This window comes from Protopterus annectens, chromosome 7.part0 (genome assembly GCF_019279795.1).
Source record: "Protopterus annectens isolate FY-2018-M chromosome 7.part0, PAN1.0, whole genome shotgun sequence".
NCBI classification, from domain to species: Eukaryota; Metazoa; Chordata; order Ceratodontiformes; family Protopteridae; genus Protopterus; species Protopterus annectens.
Window position 1 is genome coordinate 1,483,100,107 of NC_056739.1, and position 23,113 is coordinate 1,483,123,219.

The 23,113-nt window shown below is 44.7% G+C and overlaps 1 protein-coding gene across 2 annotated transcripts in view; it reads left to right on the plus strand.

The window, feature by feature from the left end:
- The window catches only part of SETD5 (SET domain containing 5), a 2,687,190-nt gene that overhangs the window by 1,612,050 nt on the left and 1,052,027 nt on the right, over positions 1–23,113 (plus strand). For both annotated transcript variants that reach the window (XM_044078031.1, XM_044078032.1), the window contains exon 15: positions 20,050–20,364. In XM_044078031.1, the coding sequence (XP_043933966.1) occupies positions 20,050–20,364 (315 nt within the window). The remainder of the gene's footprint in view (positions 1–20,049; positions 20,365–23,113) is intronic.

The following is a 23,113-nucleotide window of genomic DNA, read 5'->3' on the forward strand; positions in this document are numbered from 1 at the left end:
CTGGGGGGCCCACATGGCGGGAAGATGCATTCCGGGCATATGGACCCCAAAACAAATGCATCTACATATCAACCAAAAAGAGATACTAGTTGTTCAAAATGCCCTGACAGCCTTCAAGGACTTGCTTCATCCATATATATATATATATATATATATATATATATATATATATATATAGATATATATATATATATATATAAACAAGCAGAGGGGCACGCACTCATACCCCCTTTGCAGATTAGCCATGGCACTGTGGGACACAGCTTTGACTTACAAATATATCTTCAAGCTCAATTCCTGGCAGGAAAACAAAGTACTCTGGCAGAGAATTTAAGCAGAAACCTTATGGACTCTCACAAGTGGAAACTAGATCCACAAGTCTTCAGCGTGATAACAAAGAAATGGGGGAGCCCAGACATCTATTTGCCTCCCCTCAAAATTATCACTTGAAAAGATTCTGCACAAGGACTTATCACAGACAAACATGGAAAGTGGACTCCCTATCCTTCAGGTGGAAAAACCTATTAGTTTACGCCTTTCCTCCTCTGCCTCTTCTTCCCAGGGTCCTACTAAAAGTCAGACAAGAGAAACCAAAGATGGTACTAATTGCCTCGATCTGGCCCCGCCAATACTGGTACCCAATCCTAAGGAACTTGTCTCAATACCCAGCTTGGACCTTACCTCAAAGACCTCAACTACTGTCCCAGCAAAACAATCAGATCCTGCACAATCCACTCCAGACACTGAACCTGGCAGCATGGCTGATCATGTAGTTATTCAGACAACACCTCTCAGTAAAGCTGTGATGGATGTCATTTTGGAAGCCAGAAGGCCTAGTACTAGAAAATCTTATGCTGATAAATGGAAGAGATTCTGTGCTTGGAATCGAGCACAAGGAACTGATACAGCAAAGCCAAATATTCCTCCGATATTACAATACTTGACTGAGATGCTTGACAAAGGCCTTTCTTTCTCATCAATTAAAACCATGCCTCTGCCATTTCGTCTCATTACAATACAGAACCGCCAATCTTTTCTCTATCTTTACTAAAGCAGTATCTTAGAGGAACCAAAAATTTAAGGGGAGGTAAAGAATATTATATTTGCCAGAAGTAGCTCTTTAAGTAGCGACCAAATAATTAGCTAAAAACAACACTAAGAAATTCCTGAGGTCTAATGGCTTACCCATGAGCGGAATTCAACTGCTGATGAGCACTCTTGTCCTGATGGGAGACTAGTAATTTTAAGATGGCTCCATAAACAGCAGGAATCTAATGTAGACTTGGTATTAGTGCAATGCAAAGAAACCTGCCAAACCAGAGAGGCAAGCAATGGAAAACTGAGTGAATGCCTCAGAGTGGGTGAGTAGTGATACAAAACCAACCATAACATTTTCACTGCCTGAGGGGAAACATTGGTGTTTTACACAGCAGGCAAGTTTTTATTGCATCAGTTGATCTGCATAGTTGGTCTTCCTTTATGAGTCAGGTAGTACTGTGTTCCCTGTGGGTAAGAATTGTGATGGACATTGAAATGTGAAGCTTTAGTCCTCCTCCAGTACTACAAGTTGTGTAATACAGCGGTACAGGCCTTGAAAGACAAAACTGGTATCACTTTATATGTTAGTCGTGAGCATTTCATACTGTCTGCACCACTGTCTACCAAATGTGTGAGTGGTGAGTATCCTTAAGTGTTTTCTGCAAATGTTTGTTACTGCCACAGGTTGTGGTGAATACCTAATGCATCCAAACATGCTTTACAGTGTATACTACACCGCATTGTTTTATAAGCAGTGACTCCCAGGATTTAACCCACCTCTAAGTATATCTGATTTTAGGTGCATTCATATCCACAGTAATTGAGATTTAAACCAGGCTTTTTCATAATTATGCAGTATTTCCCAAGCGAGGATTACCACTAAAGTGCCAGCGTCCCCTTTCCTCTCTTCTCAGTATATGGGCCACCAGTCAGACTAGTTCTGGATCTATGGCTTTGATTTCATTGCACCCTTCGATAAGCCAACCAGTTGTGGCTTATAGCTAAACAGTCTCTTCAGAAGGGTGGATGTCAGTGGTCACATCAGTTTTCTGAGGTTTCCCTACCAAGCTAATAAGTATCCAATGTAAAGTTTTGTAATGGAATAAGTAAAACCATTTAATAGAACATCAAGTTAAAGTGTAGAAAGACAAAAATAAATGTACAAGCCTGTAAGTGATCATGAATGGAAGATGTAAAGTAATTAATAGTTGACAAAAGAACCCCAGCTAAACTGGAATTCTTATTTTTACCACTGTCTAGAGATTAGTGCAGTCTAACTTACTACTTAGTTTGTAAAATATTTTCTGTCCTCTGCAGTCCCTGCAAAAAAAAAGTTTGCTGCTTTCAAGTTTGAATAAAATTCAGTTGTGTAATCCAAAATAGAGGAAAACGAATCCTTATTTAGCTTTTTGCATATTAGAGGATTCCTTAATCCAAGTAGCAGACTAAGCATAAAAGAAAAAAGCAGCACACCTTGTTTAGTACTCTTAGGAGTTAGCATTTGCAACAGAAAGATGCAAAGTAGATTTCCAGTTCTGAAACCTCCATAGTTCTTACACCTTGCAAACCGGAGTATAGATGTTCTTTGTGTTTCACTGTTGCAGTCATCACACTTGGGTTATCCTGCCAGGGTTAGCCCTCAGTCGGCCCGAATACCAGAGGCTTGGTATTTCTACATTGTTTGCTGTTGCTCCAGGACTGAGGTCAGGTCGTCAGTGGTGTAAAATCAGGCAGCCGATGCCATTACACCAGTCTTTCTTGCTGAGGAGCCCGAAGCAGAAGCAGTTTGCACGAGTGCCGGTCAGCTGCTAACTGAGTTTTTTGTTTCCAAAATTGAAGTTGAAGTCTTCTAAAGATGAGTACCCCGTTGGTGATCCATTTTTCTCGCTCTAACTGATGTCAGAAAAGGTTAACAATTGTCCCGCCTGTGGAAAGCAAATACCACACCAAGATTTCCATTCTTACTGCTTCATCTGTTTAGGCCCAGACCACAACGTCCCTCGCTGTCGGTTTTATGCTTTGTTCAATGCCAGAATTATACGTTGTCGGGTCCTTATTGATCTCCGTATGCCGAAATCACTTCGGTAAGCCATTCGACTACCGATCTTCAGAAAAAACGTAAGGATAAAGACAGTGACAGACTGCACAAGTCCAAAACTGCTGATGACTATTCCGTTAAGCTAGTCGCCAGTTCACCGGTACTCAGTAAGGCGCTTTCGCAGCCCCTGATGCCCGCTTCTATGGATTAGCAGGCTGCTACAGAGACCCATTCGGAGTCCATTATGCCGCGAGACTCTTCTTTGATCAAGGATCCTGCAGATGTCTCTGCCTTGGATGGGTCTGGAGCCGCTGAGCAGGCACCGGCTTCTGAGGATGTTCTTCCCACTACCGATATTCGACACAAGCCGACTACTTCTTTCATGTCTTCAGTTCTTTCTAAGACTACCGAGTTTCTAAGGCCCGGGGTACAAAGTACGCCTAAAAAAAAGGCGACCCACACTCAAGCATCTACTTCCATGCCACAATCTCAAACACTTAAAATGGCAGAAGACCTTATCGTGCTTATTGGGGGAAGCCAGCCTACCCCTTCAAAAGGAGAGAGAGAGACTCGTCCTCAGCAACTTTATCTGACCCGAGTCCGACGACTCGAGTCTTCAGAATATGAAGACATGTCCTTGTCTGCATATGAGGATTCAGATGCAGAGGAATCCATTCCCTCTGCCTCTCCTCCAGAAGATTTTTCTTTTGGTGAAACTCTACATACTTTGAGAAAACATTTCCATTGGGAATTTCAGGGATTATCCTCAATCCAAAAAGAGACTCAGGGAAATTTTTAGATTTACCACAGCACAGGCCTTTAGCTATTCCTCCTGTCCTGGATTTTGTGGATGATGTTTTCCTGGAATCTAGCTTAACTCCTGACACCCTAACACCTGCTTCCAGGAAACCTGACCAGTATTAGAGTCCCTGACTCACATTTCTTTTCAAAAATCCTACTGCAGACCTAGAGGTAATCTCCCAGGGACCTAAAGGAATAAAAGCAACCACAGCCAAGAATACCACCCCTTCGGACAGGGATTCCCAAGCTTTAGACAGATGGGGTAAAAAAGTATGCACCTCTGCAACTCTTGCCATTAGAGCACTAAAGTGTCAGTTCCACATGCTGAAATACCAACAACATACAATGGAACTCCTTAAACAAAAAATATCTCCTTTTCAGCTTGTGTAGGAACAGGAGCTTATGCATTCTGCAAACCAAGTTACTAAGCACACCTTGCAATGTGGCTTTGATGCCCTAGAAGCATCTTGCAGGACAGCAATCACAGGTTCTATACTTAGAAGGCATGCTTGGCTTAAGGAACAGACCTTGCCAGACCATGTCAAACAAAACTATTGGCACCAAGGCCGAAGAGGTCTTAAAAAAGATGAAAGAAGAAGCTAAATCTATGCAGACAGTTAGATTTCTTGCAAGTCCAGCCTCCGAGGTTCAGTAGGCATTGCCCCTCCAAGCACTCGTCCTTTCCAGCCCCCTCAAGGCTAGCTCAGCCAATATCTAGGGGAATCAGACCTCCCCAGGCAGCAGCCCCAGGGAATGCAGAGATCTAAGCAATGGAGTTCTTCCACTTCAAAAGCAATGAGTGCTAAGCTACCCCCTTATGGAAAGAACCCACAATGACTTTACAACTCCACCCCTTACCTCTGCCCATCTGCTTGTGCCCCTAGGAGGAAAAAACTCCTTTCATGCAAAAAACTGGGCTTCCATCACCAACGACTGATGGGTACTCAACATAGTGTCCCAGGGATACAGATTTTATTTCCACACTGCCAACCCCAAAAGGGTTCCTAGGTCTTCCTCCAAACCAGTGGGCAGAGGCCCAAAACCAAGTCCATTCCCTGCTGTCCATGAGGGCAATACAGCCTGTTCCTGCAGACCAGATAGGCCAAGATTTCTATTCCAGGCTTTTCCTGGTACCCAGAAAAGAGGGCACCTCACACCCAATCTTTGATCTACCAATTCTAAACACCTTCCCGGTGATACCAAAATTCAAAATGCTTACCTTCCAGCAGCTACTTCCTGTGCTATCCAAGGATACTTGGTTAGCCACCCTAGACCTAAAAGAGGCCTATCTACACATCCCAATCAGGAATTCTTGCAGGAAATATCTACGTTTCAGGGCAAGATCTATGCACTTGCAGATGTCCTTCAAGGATGCATCTGCAGTCATAACATATGGGTTGTCCTGCCTCAGGCAGCCCTTCGGTCGGCCGGATTCCAAAGTCTGGGTCTGGCCTCGGCTGATGTCGCACTTTCCCCGACGTCAGAGCTTCTGGGGTATAAAGGCATCAGCCGACGCCATTTTCCTCAGTCTTTCTTGCCGCGCGGTGCCCGAAGCAGAAGCTGTTCGCAAGTGCCGGTCGGTCAGATCCAGAGATTTCAGCTACCGAAGACTTTGAACAAAGCTAAGTACCCCGTTGGGGACTCTTTCTTGCCTCAGCCAATGTCAGACAAAGTAAATAATTGTTTAACTTGTGGGAAACAAATACCTCATAAGGATTTCCATTCTTACTGCCTTCCTTGCTTAGGCCCAGACCACAATGTATCGGCTTGTTTAGCCTGTGCCTCCTTCAACCGACGGACTCTTAGACGTTGGTCGGAGTTTGCAGAATAATTTTTCGGAGCCGCCTTTGCATATAAAATGCCCGTCGGAGACTCCGACTACGCATATGGCCAAAAAACGCAGGGAAAAGGACTGACACTCGCGGCCCGCGGTTTCGGCTGAAACCACGGTTAGGCCTACCGCGAGTGTCTCTGTTTCAGCTGAAACCGAGTCCTCGGTTCTTACTACGACCGAAACCATACCTCCGACAACCGAGGCCAGAGAGGCCCCGGCTGAGTCGGCTTCAGAAATCCCTACCGAAGCTAGCGCTCAAGAATTGTCCGACACCATTCCATTGGACATTTCTACATCTGCACGTGGGGCAGCTAGGCCTCCAGCTTCTATGTCTATTAAGGCCTTCTCCAGGGCTAAAGCTGCCAAACTTTCAAAAGCTTTACCTGCCAAATCTACTTCACAGAGGCCTTCCTCAAGTTCTCAGATTCTCAGTCTTGCTGAGGACCTTGTATCCTTAATTAGGGGTTCCCAACCTCACCCAGACAGGGCCTCCCAACCTCCACCTGACAAAAGGCTTAGGACTGAACCCTCTGAACCTCTCTCCTCTGATTACTCCACGGATGGATCTTATTTGTCAGACCATCATGAAGGGGCCTATTCGCCTTATGAGGATTCAGATGCAGAAGACTCTATTCTTTCGGCCTCCCCTCCTGAAGAATTTTCCTTTGGGGAGACTTTGCACTCAATGAGGGAACACTTTCAATGGCAGGGTCAGGATTTTTCTGATTCTAGAAGAAGATTAAGGACATTTTTACATTTGCCCCAGCATACGCCTTTAGCCATACCACCAGTGCTAACTGTAATTGATGATGTGTATAATGATGTCAGTTCTGCACCTGATTCTCTTCCCCCGGCCCCTGCCAAACCTGACAGATATTACAGGGTCCCGGATTCTCACTTCCACCTGTATAAAGCCCATGCTGCAGACCCAGAAACTATTTCTTAGGGCCCAAAAGGTGTTGCAGCTGCCACTGCCAAAAATCCCCTACCCTCTGAAAGAGAGTCTAGAGCATTAGAGAGATGGGATAAAAAGGTTTATACATCTGCTACTCTTTCTGCCAGGGCATTAAACTGTCAATTCCATATGATACAGTACCAAGAATATTTGTTAGATCAGCTGAATAAAAAGCTTTCTTCTCCTGAACCTTTAGACCGTAAATCCCTTCAGGATTTGGTACACAACTCTCAGCAGGTCAGTAATCATTTCTTAAAATGTGGCTATGATGCACTGGAGGCTTCATTTAGATCAGCTATGACTGGGGCAGTAATTCGTAGGCATGCCTGGCTAAAAGAGCAATCCTTGCCAGACCACGTCAAGGCTAAACTCCTAGATGCTCCAATGGAGAAACAAAGTTTATTTGGCTCCCCTGCACAAGAGATTCTAAAGAAAGTGGAAGAAAAAGCAAAATCTGTGCAAACAGTAAAGGAATTTCTGCAGGTCCAACCTCCGAGGTTCAGCAGAAACTGGCCTTCAAAGAATTGGTCCTTTCCAGACACCTCCAGAGCACAGAGGGGCAGGAATAGACGCCCTAGAGGCAGAGGTCAATCAAAGGGTGCCTAAAGGGGCCGTCAGTGGCAGCCTGCCAACCAGAGGAGTAGTGCCACAGCTGCAACTACAACCGCTACCACAGGACAGACACAATGACTTGACTCTGATTCCGCCTACCAGGGAACAACTGGAAGCTCCCTTGGGCGGAAAGCTGGCTTTATTCTCAAAAAACTGGCATTGCATTACAAAGGACACATGGACATTGCAAACAATAGACAAAGGATACAGGTTTCACTTCCACACTTTACCAAAAAGGGGCGGAATGCCAAACCTTCCACCAAACCAGAAGCCAGAGGCTTTAAGACAAATCAACAATTTACTTCAGATGAAAGCGATAGAAAGGGTACCATCTATGGAACAAGGCCAAGGATTCTACTCCAGACTATTCCTTGTACCAAGAAAAGAAAACCAATGGAGGCCTATTCTCGACTTGTCCGCACTGAACACATATCTCATTGTGCCAAAATTCAAAATGCTGACCCTACAGCAACTTCTTCCCATGTTGGGCAAGGAGTCTTGGCTGGTGACTCTAGATCTCAAGGAGGCATACCTGCACGTCCCTATCCGACCAGATTGCAGAAGACACCTCAGATTTCTTGCAGGATCAGAGCATTATCAATTCTCAGCATTACCCTTTGGCTTATCTACTGCGCCCAGAGTATTCACGAAATGCCTGGCATCAGTAATTGCACATTGCAGACTTCAGGGAATTCAAATGTACCCATACCTGGACGACTGCCTAATACAAGCGGACAACAAGACAAAATTGATAAAGGATTTGTCCTATGTCATACACCTGTTACAGGCCTTGGGATACACAGTCAACATCCAAAAGTCAAGACTAGTGCCATCCCAAAGGATAACCTTTTTGGGTGTGGATCTGGACACAATAACTCAGATGGCTTTTCTCACAGAAGAAAAACAAAAACAACTTCCAGATTACTTCATGACTTTGACAAGACAAGCTCAGCTTACTGCAAGGAAAGTCCTGCAGGCCCCGGGTTACATGGCATCCTGCATAATCTTGATCTCGCATGCCAGGCTGCATATGAGGAAATTACAATGGTACCTAAGGAATGTATGGTCTCAACACAGGCACAGTCTAGAAACCATGATACCAATCATTCCATGCCTTCAAAAGGAATTCCTGTGGTGGGCTCAGGCCTGCCAGTCCAACAGAGGGTTGCCTTTCAACAAACCAAAACCAAGGCAGACCATTACCACGGACACCTCAGACCTAGGATGGGGAGCACACATGGAGGACAAATGTATCCAAGGCCTATGGTCTCAAGGCCAGCTAAACTTGCACATAAACCAAAAGGAGATGCTGACAGTGAAGCATGCAATCGAGGCATTCAAGCCATTCCTCCAGCAAGGACATCTGCTGATAAGGACAGACAACACCACGGTCATGTGGTACATAAACAGGGAGGCACGCATTCCTACCCTCTATGCCGGATGGCAATGGATCTGTGGAACCTAGGCCTGAATCTCAATATCCAGCTGCAGGCCAAATTCGTACCAGGAAAAGAGAATTCACTAGCAGACAGCTTAAGCAGAACTACCACGGATGCTCACGAATGGATGCTGCATCCAGACATCTTCAAACTCATAACAAAGAAATGGGGAATGCCAGAGATAGATCCGTTCGCCTCCCCACTCAACCACCAACTGAAGAAATTCTGCTCAAGGACATACCACCCACAAGCCTGGAGGGTGGACTCTCTCTCTTTCAGCTGGAATGCCCTAACAGTGTATGCATTTCCACCTCTCCCATTGATGTACAAGGTTCTACTGAAGATCAGGGAGGAACAGCCAAAGGTGATACTAATAGCTCCGGACTGGCCAAGACAGCACTGGTATCCGCTACTGAGAAGCATGTCTCAGGCGAACTCATGGCCTCTACCCCTATGGCCTCTTCTTCTAACGCAGAACAATTTCAAGACCCTGCATCCAAACTTGAAAACACTGCAACTGACTGCCTGGAAAATTGCTTAAAACCAAACCATCTCAGAGGGTCAAGGACATTATCCTGGAGGCTTGCAGACCCTCCACAAGGAAGACATACTCAGCTAAATGGAAGAGATTCCTCATTTGGAGCACATCAAAGGGCACAGATGTCACAGTGGCAAACCTAGCACACATCCTAGAATACTTAGCAGAATTGTTCCACAATGGCCTGTCCTACTCTTCCATTAAGATTCATGCTTCAGCAGTTTCAGCAGAATACAATATGGATCCTCCTATCTTCTCTCACCCTCTTCTCAGACAATTTTTGAGAGGGATCAAAAATGTTAAACCTCCAAGGAGACCCCCTCTGCCTGCATGGGATCTCAATTTTGTGCTGGAAAAATTGACACTACCTCCTTTTGAACCAGCAGCATCAGCAGACTTGCAGTTTTTATCTTGGAAAACTGCTTTCCTTCTGGCAATCACTTCAGCAAGAAGAGTATCCGAGTTACAGGCATTAATGGCAGTGCAGCCTTTCCTTATTTTTCACCAGGATAGAGCGTCTCTGAGAACCAATCCTACTTTCATGCCAAAGGTGGTATCCAGGGTATCCTTGAACCAAGCTATTCATTTGCCTACATTCTTCCCTAACCCACAGAACAAAGGAGAAAAACTTTTGCACACCTTGGATGTACACAGACAACTAACGCTACTATCTGGACAGAACTAAAACCAGCAGAAAAGCTGACCAACTTTTTGTAGCATATGCAACTGGGGTGCAAGGAAAAGCAATTTCCAAACAGACAATTTCAAAATGGATAGAAAATTGCATTTGCTTTTGCTACTCTTTTCATGGAAAGACAGCTCCTGAAAATATCAGGCCTCATTCCACAAGGGCCACAGCCACAACTACAGCTTTCCTACGAGGGATGGCTACCAAGGACATTTTAGAAGCTGCTACTTGGAGCTCCGTGCATACATTTGCCAAGCATTACAATCTACCTTTATACTCCAGATCCCGAGCAGGCTTTGCAACTGCAGTTTTACAGGGGATCTTAACTACACCATCCTTATCTTAGTACCTCCTCCCCCAGTTTGGCTGTGGTATTCTACCCATATGTTATGACTGCAGATGCATCATTGAAGGACATAGTACAGTTTTGTACCTACCATAAATGTAGATGTCCGATAGGTATGCATCTGCAGTCAGGATTACCCACCCTCCTTCCCCTCTGTGGTATTCCTAGGGTGCTTACCCCTCTTTCAGCTAGCTGGGGGAATCTATTATGGTGTATTTGATGTCCTTCAAGGTAGCATCTGCAGTCATAACAAATGGGTTGTCCTGTCGTCAGGCAGCCCTTCGGTCGGCCGGATTCCAAAGTCTGGGTCGGGCCCCGGCTGATGTCGCACTTCACCCGACGTCATCTCTCCTGGTCTTCGGGTATAAAGGCACCAGCCGACGCCATTTTCCCCAGTCTTTCTTGCCGCGTGGCACCCGAAGCAGAAGCTGTTCGCAAGTGCCGGTCAGTCAGATCCAGAGATTACTACTACCGAATACTACTTCGAAGACTTCTAAAAAGCCAAGTACCCGTTGGGGACTCTTTCTTGCCTCAGCCGATGTCAGAAGAAGTCAATAACTGTTTAACTTGTGGGAAACAAATACCTCATAAAGATTTCCACTCTTACTGTCTGCCTTGCTTAGGCCCAAACCACGACGTAGCAGCCTGTTCGCCTGTGCTTCCTTCAACCGACGAGCGCTTAGGCGTCGGTCGGAGTTTGCTGAACAGTTTTCGGCTCAGATTTTGCGTACATTATGCCGTCGGATCCTCCGACTTCCCAAATTGTTAAAACGCAAAGAAAAGACCGACACTCGCGGTCCGCGGTTTGGCGAAACCACGGTTAAGCAAGCATGAGTGTCTCGGTTTCGGCGAAACCGAGAATACCGGTCAATCTTCAGCCGAATCCATGACTACTACTGAGGCTCCTGCTACCTTAGTTGAATCGGCCTCAGAAGTTTTGCCTACTACTGTGGTTCCTAGTGATTTATCAGACACCATTCCTTTGGATGTCTCTACCCCAGCACGTGGTGCTGCTAGGCCTCCTGCAGCCATGTCTATTAAGGCCTTTGCCAGAGCTAAAGCAGCCAAAACTGTTAAATCAGTGCCTGTTAAGCCCCCCTCACACAGGCCCACTTCTAGTTCACAAATGCTTACTCTGGCAGAGGATTTAATATCCTTAATTAGGGGATCCCAATCTCACCCAGACAGGGCCTCTCAGCCACAGAAAAGAGACCTAGAGCAGAGCCCCCCGAGCCAGTGTCCTCTGATGATTCTGCGGATGACTCAGACATTACAGACCAGCCAGAGGCTCCTTTGTCTACATATGAAGATTCCGATGCTGAATAATCCATTCCATCTGCCTCTCCGCCAGAGGAATTTTCCTTTGGGGAAACCTTACATGCCATGAGAGAACAATTCCAATGGCAGGGACAAGATTTCTCAGATTCAAGAAAAAGGCTTAGGACATTTCTGCACTTACCACAACATAGGCCCTTAGCTATACCTCCAGTACTGCCTGTTGTGGATGATGCATTTAATGATGTTTGCACTGCTCCTGATACTTTACCTCCAGCCCCTGCCAAACCAGATAGATTTTACAGGGTGCCAGACACTCATCACCACCTATACAAGGCCCCACTTGCAGATCCTGAGACTATATCCCAGGGGCCTAAGGCAGTAGCCTCGACCTCAGCAAAAACCCTACTCCTTCTGAAAGGGAATCCAGGTCCTTAGAGATGGGGAAAAAGTTTACACCTCTGCTACTCTCTCAGCTAGAGCTTTAAACTGTCAGTTTCATATGATCCAATACCAAGAGTTTATGCTTGATCAGTTAACTAAGAAGCTGTCCTCTGATGACTCCTTAGATAAGAAATATGTTTTAGAAATGGTGAATAACATCCAACAGGTTAGTAACCATTCTTTAAAATGTGGCTATGATGCACTGGAGGCTTCATTTAGATCAGCCATGACTGGCACAGTGATAAGAAGACATGCATGGTTGAAAGAACAGGTCTTGCCGGATCATGTTAAAGCTAAGCTGTTAGATGCTCCTATAGATAAGGCCAGTCTATTTGGTACACCTGCTCAGCAAGTAATGAAGAAAATGGAAGAAAAGGCAAAATCTGTACAAACAGTTAAGGATTTCTTACAGGTTCAGCCCCCAAGGTTTAGCAGGAACTGGCCTGCCAAAAATTGGTCCTTTCCAGACTCCTCAAAATCTCAAAGAGGCAGGAACAGACGCTCTAGAGGCAGAAATCAATCCAGAGGAGGTGACTACAGAGGACGACAGTGGCAAGGCAATAACCGAAGCACAGACACAACCACTGCCACTACAACAGGACAATCACAGTGACTTGGCTCTAACACCGCCTACCAGGGAGCAAATAGCAGCACCTTTAGGCGGAAAGTTAACCATATTTTCGAAAAATTGGCACTGTATCACAAAAGACAAGTGGATTTTGCAAACCATAGACCAAGGCTACAGGTTCCACTTCCACACCTTACCAGTAAAAAGAGGAATGCCAAACCTACCTCCAAATCAAAAAACAGAAGCTCTAAAGCAGATAGCAGAATTAACAAAGATGAGAGCTGTGGAAAGAGTACCAATAACAGAACAGGGCAAAGGATTCTACTCCAGACTCTTCCTAGTACCAAGAAAAGAGAAAAGTTGGAGACCTATTCTCGACCTGTCCGTCTTAAACACATACATCATTGTCCCAAAATTCAAAATGCTGACCCTACAGCAACTTCTTCCCATGCTGGGCAAGGAGTGTTGGCTGGTAACTCTAGATCTCAAGGAGGCATACCTGCACGTCCCCATACGACCAAATTGCAGAAGATACCTCAGATTTCTTGCAGGATCAGAGCATTATCAATTCTCAGCATTGCCCTTTGGCTTATCTACTGCACCCAGAGTATTTCCAAAATGCCTGGCATCAGTAATCGCTCACTGCAGGCTACAGGGAATACAAATTTATCCATACCTGGACGACTGCCTGTTACAAGCGGACAACAAAAGCAAGCTGACAACAGATCTACAAAGAGTCATTTGCTTGCTACAAGCCCTGGGATACACAGTCAATTTACAAAAGTCAAGACTGATACCATCCCAAACAAGAACATTCTTGGGTGCGGATTTGGACACAGTAAAACAAATGGCATTCCTAACTGCAGAAAAACAAAAACAACAACAACTCCCTCTTTACTTCTTGGCATTAACAAAGCAGAACAAACTAACAGCAAGAAAAGTACTGCAGGCCTTGGGCTTCATGGCATCACGCATAATCTTGGTCCCACATGCCAGACTGCATATGAGAAAGCTACAGTGGTACCTAAAGAATTTATGGTCTCAACACAGACACAGCTTAGAAACCAAAATCCCACTAATCCCATGCCTGAAACAGGAGTTCCTATGGTGGGCTCAAACATGCCAGTCAAACCCAGGCTTACCCTTCCACAACGTTCAAGCAAGCCAAACCATCACAACGCCTCAGACCTAGGCTGGGGGCACATGTTGGACAAATGCATACAAGGATTGTGGACTCAAGACCAGCTGCACCTGCACATAAACCAAAAGAAATGCTGGCAGTAAAACTAGCAATACAGAAATTCAGACCATTCCTCAAAGAAGGCCATTTAATGATAAGGACAGACAACACCACAGTCATGTGGTACATCAACAAACAAGGAGGCACTCATTCATACCCCCTATGCAGAATGACTCTGGACCTTTGGAATATGGCTCTGAGCTACAACATCCAGTTACAGGCAATGGTTGTGCCGGGAAAAGAAAACACCCTAGCAGACATGTTAAGCAGAACCACCTCGGATGCTCACGAATGGATGCTACACCCGGACATCTTCAAGGCCATCACAAAGAAATGGGGGATGCCACAAATAGACCTATTCGTATCCCCACTCAATCACCAGCTCAAAAAATTCTGCACAAGGACATGCCACCCACTTGCATGGAAGGTGGACTCTCTATCCTTCAGTTGGAAAGGCCTGACAGCATATGCATTTCCACCTCTTCCTTTGATGCACAAGGTACTACTGAAAATCAAAGAGGAACGTCCAAGGATAATCCTGATAGCTCCGAATTGGCCAAGACAACACTGGTACCCATTGCTGAGGAACATATCTCAGGGGATAATGTGGTCAATACCCCTGATGCCTTTGATGTTAACTCAGAACAACTACAACATCATGCACCCAAACCTAAAAACATTGCAACTGAATGCCTGGAACATCACATAGCAGCAACTAACCCAGACCTATCCCAAAGGGTTAAAGACATTATCCTTGAAGCCCGCAGACCTTCAACAAGAAGGAACTATGCAGGAAAATGGAAAAGGTTTGTCATTTGGAGTACTGAAAGAGGAAAAGATGTGTCGAACATAGATATTGCTAACATCCTGGAGTACTTGGCAGAGCTTCTACATACAGGCCTGTCTTATTCCTCCATCAAGATACATGCATCAGCTATTTCAGCAGAATACAGCTTGATCCACCTGTCTTTTCATCCTCTACTCAGGCAGTTCCTCAGAGGGATCAAGAATGTAAAACCTCCTAGGAAACCACCATTACCAGCATGGGACTTGAACTTTGTGCTAGAAAATTGACACTCCCTCCATTTGAACCAGCAGCAACAGCAGATCTTCAACACCTATCATGGAAAACTGCTTTCCTAGTGGCAATTACTTCAGCAAGGAGGGTTTGAACTACAGGCCTTAATGGCAGTACAACCCTTCCTAATCTTCCATCAAGATAGGGTCTCCATGAGAACTAATCCTACATTTATGCCTAAGGTGGTATACAGAGTGTCTTTAAACCAGGCAATCCACCTACCTACCTTCTTCCCCAATCCACAGAACAGGGGGGAAAGACTGCTGCATTCCTTGGATGTACATAGACAGTTACGCTACTACCTGGACAGAACCAAAGGTAACAGAAAAACTGACCAGCTTTTAGTAGCCTATGCAACAGGAAGGGAAGGAAAAGCAATTTCCAAACAGACAATCTCCAAATGGATAGGAAATTGCATAAGATTCTGTTACTCCTACCATGGAAAACCAATTCCACAGAACATAAGACCTCATTCTACAAGGGCTACAGCCACTACCACAGCTTTCTTACGAGGAGTGGCAACCAAGGACATTATTGAGGCGGCTACTTGGACCTCCGTGCATACATTTGCCAAGCATTATAATTTACCTCTATACTCTAGATCCCGAGCAGGGTTTGCCACTGCTGTACTGCAAGGGATCCTAACTACACCATAATTTTTCTTCCTCCACCCCTAGTTGGCTATGGTATTCTACCCATTTGTTATGACTGCAGATGCTACCTTGAAGGACATAGTACAGTTTTGTACCTACCATAAATGTAGATGTCGAACAGGTTAGCATCTGCAGTCAGGATTACCCACCCTCCTTCCCTCTGTGGTACTCCTAGGGTATTTACCCTCCTATTAGCTAGCTGGGGAGTCTCTTATGGTGTATTTGTTTGTATATATGTACATACATGCTTATTTTTGTGTTTGCCTTCTACTTTTTTGGAAACATTGGCATTTATCCAAAATTTAGCTTTCCAAGAGGGCAACTGGCATCTGGGGCAAGAAACACTGAGGAAAATGGCGTTGGCTGATGCCTTTATACCCGAAGACCAGCAGAGATGACGTCGGGTGAAGTGCGACATCAGCCGAAGCCGGACCCAGACTTTGGAATCCGGCCGACCGAAGGGCTGCCTGACGACAGGACAACCCATTTGTTATGACTGCAGATGCTAACCTGTTCGGACATCTACATTTATGGTAGGTACAAAACTGTACTTTTGTTTGTTTATATATATGTATATATATATATTTTGCTACTGTTTGGAACATTCAACATTTATCCAAATTTAGCCTTCTTAGAGGGCACCTGGCATCTGGGGCAAGAAACACCGAGGAAAATGGCGTCGGCTGATGCCTTTATACCCCAGAAGCTCTGACGTCGGGGAAAGTGCGACATCAGCCGAGGCCAGACCCAGACTTTGGAATCCGGCCGACCGAAGGGCTGCCTGAGGCAGGACAACCCATATGTTATGACTGCAGATACATACCTATCGGACATCTACATTTATGGTAGGTACAAAACTGTACTTTCTCTGTGCTTCCCTTTGGCTTATCCACTGCTCCCAGAGTTTTCACAAAATGCCTGGCTCCACCCATTGCTTTTTGCAGGCAAAGGAATATTCAAATTTACCCCTACTTACACGACTGCCTGATTCAGATAGACCGTCAGGAAAAGTTGTTAAAGCACCTGACCTTTTGTAAAGGACCTGCTGACCTCCCTGGGGTACACTATAAACAAAAGAAATCCAACCTAATCCCCACTCAAATTGTATTCCTGTGAGCAAGTCTGGACACAGCATCCCAGGTGGCATTCCTTACTCCAGGAAAAACAAGCCTATGACAGGCTGCTTCTCTCGACTAGCCACTAGAACCCAATTTATCCACAAGGAAATCCTGCAAGCTCTAGGGTTCATGGCATCCTGCATTCTACTCATCCCATGTGCCAGACTGCATATGAGGAAACTTTAGTGGTACTTAAAAAACCTTTGGTGTCAAAACTCTCAGGACCTGGAAACTATCATACCTATGATAACCTTGTCTAAGGAAAGATTTTCTTTGATGAGCAGCAGCATGCAAGCACAACAAGGGCCTTCCCTTTTCACAACACCACACCACCCAGACCCTAACCATAGACACATCAGATCATGCCTGGGGTGCAAACCTGGATGGCAGGTGCATTCAGGGCCATTGGAGCCCAAAGCAAATGCATCTGCACATCAACCGAAAAGAGATGCTAGCTGTTCAGTGCACTCTTAACAACTTTCAGACCCCAACTATCCCTGGGGCCTCTACTGATCAAAATACACAACACCACAGTGGTGTGATACATCAACAAGCAGGGAGGAAATCACTCCTTTCTCCTCTGCAGGCTAGCCATGACCTTTTGGCACACATCTTCAGCCATGCAAATTCACCTGCTAGCACAATTTCTGCCAGGCTCCCAAAACTCTCTGGCAGACAACTTAAGGAGAAACAACCTAGACCCACATGAATGGCAGCTAGACCATAGCACCTTCAACCTTGTAACCCAGAAACGGGGCACCCCGAAGGTGGACCTATTTGCCTCCCACAACAATCACCAGCTCAGCTAATTCTGCACCAGGGAACCTCACAGCAAGGCCTAGAAAGTGGATGCCCTATCCTTCCAATGGGTAAACCTCTCGATGTATGCGTTTCCCCCTCTATCTCTACTCTAAAGGGTACTACTGAAAATTAAGGAGGAAAAACCAAGAGCAATCTTGATTGCCCCAGACTGGCCACGGCAGCACTCGTACCCAATGCTGCCCAGTCTGTCACCCCTGTCTCTATGGCACCTTCCTCAGATCCCAAATCTCCTCACCCAACAGAGTGGAGAATTCATGCATCCACAATTGCAGTCCCTGAACCTGGCAGCCTGGCTTATTCCTTGACCTCTCGTCCAGTTGCTAGCCTAAGCAAGCAAGTCCTGGACGTTGTACGTGAGTCCAGTCACCCCAGCACTAGAAAATCCTATGCTGACAAGTGGAAAAAGTATTGCACCTTGTTCCAGGCTCAGGGAGCTCATTCAGCACAGCCCTCCCTACCTCTCATCCTGGATTTACCTTGCAGACCTACTTCACAGGGGCCTATCCTTCTCTTCTATTAAAATTCATGCCTCTGCCATCTCTGCTCATTACAGCACAGAGCCACCTCTCTTTTCTCACCCTCTCAAACAGTTCCTAAGAGGGCTAACAATTTAAGGCCACCCAGAAGAGCTCCTACCCCAGCTTGGGACTATAACTTTCTGTTTGAAAAGCTCACACTATCCCCTTTTGAGCCTGCAGCTTCAGCTGAATTAAAATTCCTCTCTTGGAATACAGCCTTGCTTCTGGCCATGACTTCAGCTAGAAGGGTTTGAGCTACAAACACTCTTGGCTGTGAAGCATTTCACCATTTTTCTTGCTGACAGGGTCTCCCTCAGGACTAACCCAACCTCCGTGCCTAAAGTGATGTCCAGTGTGGCTCTCAACCAATCTATTCATTTGACCCCCCCCCCCCCAAGCCTCAAAATAAGGGGGAAAAGATACTGCACTCTTTAGATGTGCACAGACAGCTCAGATTCTACCTGGGTAGGACTAAGCCCTTTAGGAAGACTGACTAGTTGCTAGTAAGCTTTGCAGCAGGGGCAAAGGGCAAGGCCATATCCAAACAATCCATCTCCAAATTGATAGCACACTGTATCTATTTCTGTTACAAACACCACTGGAAACCACCCTCACAGGGGGTCAGGACACATTCTACAAGGGCAGCCTCCACCTCTGCAGCTTTCCTCTGTGGGATCCCCTAACAGGGAGATCCTGGAGGCTGCAACATGGAGTTCTGTTTATACCTTCACCAAGCATTACCACGTGCCTATCTTTTCCAAATCCAGGGTGGGCTTTGCAACCCCAGTCTTGCAGGGCATACTAGCCAGCCCCAACTCTTCTTGACTGCCTCCACCCTTTACTTCAGCTTTGGGAATCAACCCAAGTGTGATGACTGCAGCAGTGAAACACAAACATATTACATTTATGTACACTTACCATAAATGTAGGTGTTCGAGTGTATTCACTGTTGCAGTCCTGGGTTCCCACCCTCCATCCCCCTTGTCTCTCACTCTCTTCCTCACTCTACAAGGATTTTTGGTATTTACTTTCTACTGGTAGTGTTCTTCCACCATAACTTAGCTCCCTATTTTTGGGGTCCAGACATTTGGGGCAAGAAAAACTGATGTAATGGCGTCGGCTGCCTGATTTTATACCACTGATGACCTGACATCAGTCCTGGAGCGACAGCAACAGACGCAGAAATACTGAACCTGTGGTTAGTTCGGGCCGACTGAGGGCTACCCCTGGCAGGATAACCTAAGTGTGATGACTGCAACAGTGAATACACTCTAACATCTACATTTATGGTAAGTGTACACAACTGTACTTTCTCTGAGATCGTTTTGCAGAGCCTCCTAGCTTTTTTCATTTTTGGGAACTATTCATGTGATTGAGGGCCTACTATATGACATTGCTTTAAAATGATAGATAATTTGTTACTGACAATAGTGCTAAAGCAGTAGAAGTGATCCCTGAAGTTGTCTTTGCAACACCTGTCTTTCATCCATATGGTCAGGAAGTGGTGTTATTTCATATTGTCATTTTATTTCCTAATTACTTTTGTCCATTGTTCCTAGAAATAGTTTTGATTACAAAACCCTGATTTCCTCTGGTAGTTTCCTGGGACTGTACTGAAATTCAGTATTAGGAGCAGACCTTGCTAGAAACTAGGTGAGAAATTCTAGCTTTTGAGAGCACTATCTGTGAGTAGTCTGTGCATGTTATTAATAGGTTCTACTTTCAAGAGATGCTGTCAAAGTTTTCAAGCTGTGGTAGGTACCTAGTTAACATCTGTTCTTAACTTTGTGTGATTTCTAACTTTACGATGGTTGCACTGTGCGAATGCTCATCCTTAGTAAAGGCTAGCAGTGGCAGCCCAAAGCTCAACATGTATGTAGTATGCTATAGTATTTAACTTGAGTTTCTTTTTTAAAATGAAATGATCACTGAAATGAAGTTTAGACGATCGATATATTGTACTGAATTTGTGTGTAGAGCATTGGTCTGGGTGGGTGTTTTCCTCCTAAATTATATTTTGTGAAGCTAATGACTTGTTTTACAGGAGATGACTGCAGAGAAACCTGTTAAACCAGTTGCACCGAAACACCCCAGGCCACGTCCAAAGAGTCGGTTTTCCAGATATCGTTCTGGTTCTTCTCAGAGGGTGAGACGCCAGAGACAAGCCAGTATACAGCAAGTGGAGCAAGTACAGACAACAGAAGAAGGAAATGCAAGTGCTGCAGTAGCACTAGGAGAGCCTGGTAGTACAGAAGGTGCTGCAGTAAGTGGACAGATAATTGGGTCAGATGGAGCAGCAGCTTTAGCCACAGGATCACAGATGTGTCGCAGCAATGTTAAATATCCCAAAACTAAAAAGGTAAAGCATTTCAGATAGAAGTTATTGTTGAATTTCTCTAACTGGTAAACCTTAACATTAAGGTCATGGATTCGAATTGTAAGTTTAAATTTTTTTTTCAAGGCATTTCACCAGGCATATATTCAATATTATGAATAGCATCTTTGCATATGAAACTTTTTTCTACCTTTTTTTTATTTCTCCAAGTCTTTTTTGTTTCTTATACCATTATGGGAATGGACCCCATTCCTAAGTCAAAGTATGATTAAAGCTCATGAAATTAGTATTTTCCACTCTTTGATGTCAGCTAAAAGTGCTCTTCACAGCCCCCGCAATGTGCCCAGTAATGACACCTTCTGCAATTTGTATGGTGTTACATGAATTGGTAACGCATCTAAATAAGATTGTAAATTCTTTTTTATAAGACCAGTTCCTCCTACTTCTATTGGAACTGTCTGGGTATCTTTCTTCCACATGGCTCCCATTTCTGCCTGCAGATCAAGTTATTTTGTGACCGTCTCTCTGTACGTGAGACACTGTAGTCACTAGGTGTGGTGATTTCAATGATCTATGCTACTTTTGCCTTCTTTTCTTGACCACTATATCTGGTTTTCTAGTATCTATCCTTTGAACTGTTGGTATTGGGTGATCATGTGATATGAACATAATTTTCTATGATTCTTTGTGGCTCATGTTTCCAGTATTTTTCAGCCACTTCAGTACCATAATGTTTGTACAATCTCCAGTGTAATAGTCTCGCCACATTATTATGCCTTTCAGTATACAGTCCCCTCTTTCATTAGTGCATCGCAACCAGCAACAAGGTTTGTGACTGTTTCCAATTTGGTTTTACAAAACCTACATATGTCTGTTTCTCCCACATGTTCAATGGACTTTGTAAACCAACTTTTACATAGCCCACTGTCTTCATTTCTTAATGTGAATTTGCCTCTCCTTAACCATTCCTGCGTTCGTTCTTGATCAACATGATGCTCTTACAGAAGTTTTCTATACTTGCAACTGTATTTGTTTTTTTCCGCATTTCTTGCATTCTCATCTGGTCCTTCACTTTATATTCTTTCTTTTATTTTTTTAGCACATGCAGTTGCTGCCTGGTTTTTATCTACTTCTGGTTTAATTTCCATTTATGTTTGATGTCTATATTCTTCTACTAAATTAAGCAGAGAACGTCATCTTAGATTTATTCTCCTCATGTTTCAAAACTTTCACTACATTTGGATCTTATGAGGTCAGTAGATGTGTATGGAGTCCCACGATTGCGGATCTATACATGTAATCAATTTCAAGGAGACCCATCCCTCCTTCGGAACGGGGAATATATAATCTTGGTATACACTGATTTTTATAAATCATTTGGTGAGCATGAAGCATCCTTTTTGTTTTAATATCCAATCTAGCCAACACTTTTTGTGGCTAGTCAATCACTCCAAAACTATGTTAGGACAGGAAGAGCAAATTGATTTATGGCTTGGATCTTGTTCCTAGATGTCAGCGCTGTTTTCAGGATTAATTTAAGTCTTCTAAAGTACTCCTTACTAAGCTTTATTCACATTTGTTTGTTTTATTACTAATCCTTCATCAATTCCCAAGTATTTATACACTCCCTCTTGCTCAAGTTCTTTTGTATCACATTCTTGTCCCAAACTGGTGATATGTAGTCCACTCTCGCCTACATTCTTAACCGTGGGTTCGGAGCCGAATGTCGGCTCCGACTCGGCCATACTTTTAGTTCGAAGTCTTTCTATTGGCTGGGCTAAGATGGTATCCCATGCTGCACTGCTCCCCTATCCCCAGATCTCGTTTGCCCCTTGTGTAGCTCGGACGTAGTCTTGCTCTTGGCTGTGGTCAAGTACCTTTTCTTCTTTATAACAGAGAAGTTTTTTGCAAAAAAGCAATTTTCATAGCTATTTGTGTGTGTTCTTGACTGTATTGTGGAAAAGTTGTGTTTTTCTCTTATAGCATGTTCTTGTGGTATCCCACTAGCTGTTTCCAACGGGCTAGGCCCGTTTCAGTTAGAGGACCTTGTCTGTCCCGTTGCTTTCCTTGTGTGCTAACTTTTTCCCTTGGGCTAAAATGGTTTAAATTAGAGGAATTAGTCCTCCCCCTTGTTCTTGGGTCTAAGGACCATTTTAGTTAAAGGTCTTTGTGGTGTACTGTTTGTTTGTCTTGTTCCCGCGCTTGTGGCCGTTTGACTGTTGGTCTAGTTTTGAGTTAGTTACTTGGTGTTTGCGGTAACTATGCCTAAAGATACTAAGGAGCATAAGCCCTTGGGCTTTAAGAAGTGCTCCAGGTGCAGTTATAAGATGTCCATCACTGATGGACACGTGTACTTGTCTGGGAGCGATTCACCTTCAGGAATCGTGTAGTTTTTGTCATGCCTTTAAGCCCGCTTGTTCTTCAGGAAAGGAAGAACAAATTGATTTTGAAGGGACTTCTGAAATCCTTTGAGGAGGGTTTGGCGAGTGCTTCCAGCTTTAAGGCTTCTCCATCAAAAGCTAAATCTTCCAATGCTAAAAAGCGATCCCCGGCTCCATCACTATCCTCGGAGCCGCCGGAGAAAATAAAATCTTCAAAGACATCCTTGGCTCCATTGTCCTCAGGGCCGCAGGAAGTGTCAGTGGTAATGGAACCTGCTTCGGCTCCAATTTTCTTGGAGCCTGTTCGGAGCCGGTCGCCTAGCATCAGGCCAGTATCTTTTCCTCGCAGGTCTTCAGAGAGGAGCTCTCTATCTCCTTCCCTATCCTCCAGG